This window comes from Nerophis ophidion, linkage group LG28 (genome assembly GCF_033978795.1).
Source record: "Nerophis ophidion isolate RoL-2023_Sa linkage group LG28, RoL_Noph_v1.0, whole genome shotgun sequence".
NCBI classification, from domain to species: domain Eukaryota; kingdom Metazoa; phylum Chordata; class Actinopteri; order Syngnathiformes; family Syngnathidae; genus Nerophis; species Nerophis ophidion.
The window spans coordinates 26,686,475-26,695,350 of record NC_084638.1 but is presented as its reverse complement, the minus strand read 5'-3'; the positions used below and the strand labels follow the sequence as shown (position 1 = coordinate 26,695,350).

The 8,876-nt window shown below is 30.6% G+C and overlaps 1 protein-coding gene across 4 annotated transcripts in view; it reads right to left on the bottom strand.

Annotated features, from left to right (window-relative positions):
- Positions 1-3,817: 3,817 nt before the first annotated feature.
- The window catches only part of rnf31 (ring finger protein 31), a 40,387-nt gene continuing 35,328 nt past the window's right edge, over positions 3,818-8,876 (bottom strand). For all 4 annotated transcript variants that reach the window (XM_061890525.1, XM_061890526.1, XM_061890528.1 and 1 more), the window contains 5 exons: positions 8,312-8,422; positions 6,260-6,308; positions 4,310-4,406; positions 4,062-4,227; positions 3,818-3,998 (listed from right to left, as the gene is read on the bottom strand). In XM_061890525.1, the coding sequence (XP_061746509.1) occupies positions 3,948-3,998; positions 4,062-4,227; positions 4,310-4,406; positions 6,260-6,308; positions 8,312-8,422 (474 nt within the window). In that variant the 3' untranslated portion in view covers positions 3,818-3,947. The remainder of the gene's footprint in view (positions 3,999-4,061; positions 4,228-4,309; positions 4,407-6,259; positions 6,309-8,311; positions 8,423-8,876) is intronic.

The following is an 8,876-nucleotide window of genomic DNA, read 5'->3' as shown; positions in this document are numbered from 1 at the left end:
TGTTTTATAAACATAACATATATATTAGTTATACTATTTGATATACAAAAAATATATATTGATTATACTGTTTTATATATATATAGAATATTAATTATACTGTTTTATATACATAAAATATATATTACACTGTTTAATATACATGAAACATATATTATACTGTATTATATACATAAACTATTAATGATACTGTTTTATATACATGAAATATAATTCTGATTTTATATATATATATATATATATATATATATATATATATATATATATATATATGTAAATAGATGACTGTAATACCCTAACCTACGTAATTAATAGAACCTAATTAGTTCAATACTCTTACCTAATCAATACACGTACCTAATTTATCAATTTATTATTCTTACCTATCCATCTTCTTCTGCTTATTCAAGGTGGGGTCGCGGGGGCAGCAGCCTAAGCAGAGAAGCCCAGACTTCCCTGTAATCTAAACTCTGACAGACGTTCCCAGTAGACCCTCACATTGCCCAAGTCTGGACCTGCCAGGTCTGGACCTGCCAGGTCTGGTCCGCCATCCTCCCCAAACTCACCACCAGGTGGTGATCGCTAGAAAGCTCCGCCCCAAGTGTCCAAAACATGAGGCCACAAATCCCACGACACAACTACAAAGTGGATCATGGAACTGCGGCCTAGGGTGTCCTGGTGCCAAGGTCCAGGCTTTGAGGGGAACTTCTCCACCTGGCTCACTAGCTCAGGCTCCTCCCCCCCAGGTGTATATGTTTTGTGGAATTAATAAATATATACACCTTCCTGTACTGTCAATAAATAATAGTAATACACCATAATTTGCTAACAATAAATAATAATATACCATTCTTTACTGTCAATAAATAATAATAATACACCATTAGTTCCTATCAATAAATAACAATAAATACTGTCAATAAATAATAATAATAATAAACCTTTCTGTACTGTCAATAAATAATAGTAATAATACACCTTTCTTTATTGTCAATAAATAATACACCTTTCCTTTCTGTCAATAAATAATAGTAATAATACACCTTTCTTTGTCAATAAATAATAATAATAAACCTTTCTTTGCTGTCAATAAATAATAATAATAATAATAATAATACACCTTTCTTTACTGTCAATAAATAATAATAATAATACACCTTTCTTTGCTGTCAATAAATAATAATAATAATAATATCAATACACCTTTCTTTACTGTCAATAAATAATAATAATAATACACCTTTCTTTACTGTCAATAAATAATAATAATAAACCATTCTTTACTGTCAATAAATAATACACCATTATTTCCTATCAATAAATAATACACCTTTCTTTACTGCCAATAAATAATAATAATACACCTTTCTTTACTGTCAATAAATAATAATAATAAACCATTCTTTACTGTCAATACATAACACACCATTATTTCCTATCAATAAATAATAATAATAATAATACACCTTTCTTTACTGCCAATAAATAATAATAAACCTTTCTTTACTGTCAATATATAGTAATATATATTTTTACTGTCAATAAATAATAATAATACACCTTGCTTTACTGTCAAATAATAAAAAATCATTCTTTACTGTCAATAAATAATAATATTACACATTTCTTTACCGTCAATAAACACCTTTCGTTACTGTCCAAAAAATAAAGATACAATTATAATAATATTACACATTTTTTACTGTCAATAAAATAATAATAAACCATTCTCTACTGTCAATAAATATGAATAATACTTATTTCTTTATTGTCAAATAATAATAAACCATTTTTTACCATCAGTAAATAATAATAATAATACACCTTTCTTTACTGTCAATTAATAATAATAATAATAAGACATCTTTCTTACTGTCAATAAAAAATAATACATCTTTATTGTCAATAAATAATAAACCATTCTCTACTGTCAATAAATAATACACCTTTCTTTAATGTCAATTAATAATAATAATAATAAAACACCTTTCTTACTGCCAATAAAAAATAATACATCATTCTTTATTGTCAATAAATAATAAACCATTCTCTACTGTCAGTAAATAATAATAATAATAATACACCTTTCTGTACTGTCAATAAATAATAGTAATAATACACCTTTCTTTATTGTCAATAAATAATAATACACCTTTCCTTTCTGTCAATAAATAATAGTAATAATACACCTTTCTTTGTCAATAAATAATAATAGACCTTTCTTTGCTGTCAATAAATAATAATAATAATATCAATAATAATACACCTTTCTTTACTGTCAATAAATAATAATAATACACCTTTCTTTGCTGTCAATAAATAATAATAATAATAATATCAATACACCTTTCTTTACTGTCAATAAATAATAATAATAATACACCTTTCTTTACTGTCTATAAATAATAATAAACCATTCTTTACTGTCAATAAATAATACACCATTATTTCCTATCAATAAATAATAATACACCTTTCTTTACTGCCAATAAATAATAATAATACACCTTTCTTTACGGTCAATAAATAATAATAATAAACCATTCTGTACTGTCAATACATAATACACCATTATTTCCTATCAATAAATAATAATAATACACCTTTCTTTACTGCCAATAAATAATAATAAACCTTTCTTTACTGTCAATATATAGTAATATATATTTTTTACTGTCAATAAAAAATAATAATACACCTTGCCTTACTGTCAAATAATAAAAAATCATTCTTTACTGTCAATAAATAATAATGTTACACATTTCTTTACCGTCAATAAACACCTTTCGTTACTGTCCAAAAAATAAAGATACAATTATAATAATATTACACCTTTTTTACTGTCAATAAAATAATAATAAACCATTCTCTACTGTCAATAAATATGAATAATACTTATTTCTTTATTGTCAAATAATAATAAACAATTTTTTACCGTCAGTAAATAATAATAATAATACACCTTTCTTTACTGTCAATTAATAATAATAATAATAAGACACCTATATTACTGTCAATAAAAAATAATACATCTTTATTGTCAATAAATAATAATAAACCATTCTCTACTGTCAATAAATAATAACAATAATACACCTTTCTTTAATGTCAATTAATAATAATAATAAAACACCTTTCTTACTGCCAATAAAAAATAATACATCATTCTTTATTGTCAATAAATAATAAACCATTCTCTACTGTCAGTAAATAATAATAATAATAATAATACACCTTTCTTTACGGTCAATAAATAATAATACACCTTTTTTATTGTCAATAAATAATAATATTACACCAGGATTTGCTATCAATAAATAATAATGATAATAAAAATAATAATTATAATACACCTTTCTTTACTGTCAATAAATAACAATACTAATAGTAATAGTAGACCTTTCTTTATTTTCAATAAATAATAATAATACACCTTTATTTCCTGTCAATAAATAATAACAATAATAATAATACCTTTATTTACTGTCAAAAATAAATAAATAATAATAATGATACACCATTTTTACTGTCAATGAATAATAGTAATAATAATACACCTTTCTTTACTGTCAATAAATAATAATATACCATTTTTTACTGTCAATAAATAACAATAATAAGCCATTCTTTACTGTCAATAAATAATAATAATAAGCCATTCTTTACTGTCAATAAATAATAATAATAAATAATATGAAATAGAAAAACATGTAATAATAATAAATATAATAATAATAGTAGTAACAATAATAATAACTCTAATTATATTAACAATAATATAATAATAATACGGTGTATATTAGGATATTGAACTAAATATGTTGAATACTTTATTTTCATTTTTCAATTTTCATTGGAGGATTTTTCTTCTTGGAATATTTGTTGGTGACTTTCATTGTTGCATCATCATCATCATCATCATCATCATCTTCTTCTTCATCAACTTATTATTTCTTGCGTGGAACTTTGTCACCGAGTGGAACTTCAGCCATCAGCTTCTACACACACACACACACACACACAGTTACACACACACACAGTTACACACACAGAGCGGTTACCTCCATCAGCCGGCTGTAGTAAAGCACTCCATCTTCAGCCTGGGCGCGGGAGTCCTCCACCTTGTACCTGCGGCAGGCCAGCAGGAGTTCGTTGGAGGTGTAGAGGTGAGCCGGGTCCAGGGAGTTGCTGTTGATGAGGCTGACCAGGTACTCTCTGTAGTGCTTCCTGCACACAGGCAAGGACTTGTTGCCATGGTGACAGACCGGGCTACAAAACGACTACTGTGAGAACATAGGAGGGTTCGTACTCGCAGAGTCCGGCGTGTCCCGGTTGGGTGTGTGCTCCGCAGGCCGAGTCCGCTTGCTGGCCTCCGTCGTCCTTCTGCTCGATCACCCCGCACAGTCCTTGGAGAGAGAGACAGAGAGAGAGAGAGGGCAGCAAAAACCTGGGCCAGGACCACAGTGGTTGAAGGAAAAGCAGTCCGGGACAGGAAGAAAAAACTGCCAAGCAGACCAGACCACCGGTGAGGTCTGAGGTGCCAGACTCTTGGCCAGAACCTTTTCCAAGGTCCACAAGGTATACTCAAGTTGTATGTGTGCAAGTATTGCTGAAAGTTGTGTACTTACTCAAATGATACGTACTCTTCACATCTGAATGAAGTACTTTGTGTAGTAGAGAATACTCATGGGGATCATTCATGGACGTGAATATTCATGAGGAGTAATAACCGAACATGAATATTGACGATGATAACTCTACATGAATACTCATGAGGAGCAATAAGTGAACATGTGTGTTTACAAGGCGTAATAATTGAACATGAATATGCATGAGGAGTAAGAGCGGAACATGATTGTTCATGAGGGTAAGACATGGACATGAATATTCATGAGGACTGATGAGCGAACAAAAATACTCATAAGGAGTAATACGCGAACATGAATATTCATGAGTGACAACAGAGCACGGAAGTTTATGAAGAGTAATTAGTGAGCATGCATATCCATGAGGATCATAATTAGCATACACGAATATCCGCAAGGATCCCGAGTTAACATGAATATTCATAAAGATCACAATCAGCAGACATGAATATCCATGACGATCACAATGAACGAACATGAATATTCATGTTCTCCACAATTGAAAATGAATATTCATGAGGACCCTAATAAGTGAAAACAAATATTCACGAGGAGTGCTAACAGAGCATGAATGTTCATGAGGAGTAATTAGCCAACATGATTATCCATGAGGATCAAAACAAGCAAATATGAATATTCATGAGCATCATGGCAAGTGAACATGAAAATTCATGAGGATGATAACAAGCGAACATGAAAATTCATGAGTGAGTGAGTGATAACAGAGCATGAATGTTCAAGAGGAGTAATGAGTGAGCATGAATATCCATGGGGGTCTTAATAGGTTAACCTGCGTATTCATGAGGCTCATAATAAGTCAACATGAATATTCACGAAGAGCACAATTAACATACATGAATATTCATGAGGCGCGATAACAGAGCATGAATGTTCATGAGGAGTAATCAGCCACCATGAATATCCATAAGGATCACAAGCAGAAAATATGAATATTCATGAGAGCAATAAGTGAACATGAATATTCATATGGATGGAAATAAGTGAACATTATTATTATTTACGAGGAAGATAAGTTACCATGAATATTCATGAGGAGTGAGTGATAACAGAGCATGAATGTTCATGAATGGTAACTTGTGTGCATAAATATTCATGAAGATCATAATAGGTTTACCTGAGTATTCATGAGGATAATAAGTGAATATGAATATTCACGAAGGTCATAATTAGCGGGCATGAATATCCATGAGGATCGCCCCGAGTGAGCATGAATATTCATGATGATCTTAATAAGTGAACATGAATATTCATGAGGCGTGATAGAGCATGAATGTTCATGGGGAGTAATTATTCAACATGAATAACCATGAAGATCAAAAGAAGAAAACACAAATATTCATGAGGGTGATGATAAGTGAACATGAATATTCATGTGGGTGATAATAAGTTAACATAAATATTCACAACGATAACAATAAGTGAACATGAATATTCATGGGGGTCATAATAGTTGAGCATGAATAGGTGTGAGGATCAAACCAAGCAAATATGAATATTCATGAGATCATAACATGTGAACATGAATATTCACGATTATGATAATAATAAGTGAAGATGAATATTGATGTGGAAGCCAAACAAGTAAGTCTTACCTGTTTGTGTTCCAGGAGGAGGGTCAGTGTTGAAGGTCACACCGTTCTTCTGTGTCACACACACACACACACACACACACACACACACACACACACACACACACACACACACACACACACACACACACACGTCAATCATTCTCACACCACATGTCAATTATCACATGACTACTTTCACTGTACTACCTCCACTACAAAGTAGTACCTAAGTACTGCAATACCACTAGTATTAAGTAGTACACAAGTACTTTAATACCACTTGTATAAAATAGTATAAAAGTACTATAGTACCTCCGGTACAAAGTAATATAAAGTAGAAAATTACTCTGGTAGTGCTAGTATAAAAGTACTGTAGTAAATCCAGTACAAAGTAGTATAAAAGTACTGTAGTACCTCTAGTACAAGGTGGTAGAAAAGTAGACTAGTAGCGCTAGTATAAAAGTACTGAGGTAACCCTGGTATAAAATAGTAAAAGTACTGAAATACCTCTAGTATAAAATAGTAAAAAAATACTGTAATCACACGAGTATAAAAAAATAGTATAAAGTTACTGTAATACCAATAGTATAAAATAGTAACAAAGTACTGTAATACCACTACTATAAAATAGTATAAAAGTACTGTAATACCACTAGTATAAAAGTACTTTAGAACCACTAATATAAAATAGTATAAAAGTACTGTACTACCACTAGTATAAAACAGTATAAAAGTACTTTAGAACTGCTAGTATAAAATCCCTGTAATACTACAAGTATAAAATAGTATACAAGTACTGTAGTATCACTAGTATAAAATAGTATAAAAGTACTGTAGTACCACGAGTAAAACATAGTATAAAATTACTGTAATAACACTAGTATAAAATGTTATAAAAGTACTGTAGTACATCCAGTACAAAGTAGTATAAAAGTACTGTAGTACCTCTAGTACAAGGTAGTAGAAAAGTACTCGAGTAGCGCTACTATAAAAGTACTGTAGTAACCCTGGTATAAAAAAGGAAAAGTACTGAAATACCTCTAGTATAAAATAGTAAAAAAGTACTGTAATACCACTAATGTAAAATAGTAAACAAAGTACTGTAATACCACGAGTATAAAACAGTATACAAGTACTTTAGAACCACTAGAAAAATATAGTATAAAAGTACTGTAATACCACGAGTATAAAATGGTATAAAATGACTGTAATAACACTAGTATAAAATAGTATAAAAGTACTGTAGTACATCCAGTACGAAGTAGTATAAAAGTACTGTAGTACATCCAGTACGAAGTATTATAAAAGTACTGTAGTACTTCTAGTACAAGGTAGTGGAAAAGTACTCTAGTAGCGCTAGTATAAAAGTACTGTAGTAACCCTAGTACAAAATAGTAAAAGTACTGAAATACCTCTAGTATAAAATAGTAAGATAAAGTACTGTAATAGCACTAGTATAAAACAATATAAAAGTACTTTAGAAACACTAGTATAAAATATTATAAAAGCACTGTAATACTACTAGTATGAAATAGTATACAAGTACTGTAGTACTACTAGTATAAAATTACTGTAGTGCCACGAGTATAAAATAGTACAAAATTACTGTAATACCACTAGTATAAAGTAGAATAAAAGTACTGTAGTACCTCTAGTACAATGTAGTAGAAAAGTACTCTAGTAGCGCTAGTATAAAAGTACTGTACTACCTGTAGTATAAAATAGTAAAAAAGTACTGTAAAACCACTAATATAAAATAGTATAAAAGTACTGTAATGACAAGTATAAAACAGTATAAAAGTACTTTATAACCACTAGAAAAATATAGTATAAAAGTACTGTAATACCACTAGTATAAAATATTATAAAAGTACTGTAATACCACTTACAAAATAGTATACAAGTACTGTAGTTAGTACCACTAGTATAAAATATTATAAAAGTAATGTAATACCACTATTACAAAAAATTATACAAGTACTGTAGTTAGTACCACTAGTATAAAAGTACTGTAGTACCGGTGTAGTACCAGTGTAGTACCGGTGTAGTATTGGTGTAGTATTGGTGTAGTACCTGTAGTAGCGCCTGCAGTCTAGAAGGTTCCCAGTCCCTCAAGTAAAAGAGACAGTCTCGGGGGTGATGGGCATGTAGTCCAGATACCGTGCACTCCTCCACTGCACACGTCTGGTACATGAGTACACACATCACTACATGAGTAGTACACACTACTAGGACTACAAGTACAGTACAACAACACTACCTTTTTGGGTATAAAGTGGTGTATTTTAGCAACAATAATAAGTATTTCTACGATGTATAGTAGTCCAGTGTTTGAGTATTACTAGTCCAGTGCGTATTACTAGTCCAGTGTGTGAGTATTAAGTCCAGTGCGTGAGTATTACTAGTCCAATGTGTGAGTATTACTAGTCCAGTATGTGAGTATTACTAGTCCAGTGTTTGAGTATTACAAGTCCAGTAAGTATTACTAGTCCAGTGTTTGAGTATGACTAGTCCAGTGTGTGAGTATGACTAGTCCAGTGTGTGAGTATTACTAGGCCAGTAAGCGAGTATTACTAGTCTAATGGGTGAGTATTACTAGTCCAGTGTGTGAGTATTAAGTCCAGTGCGTGAGTATTAC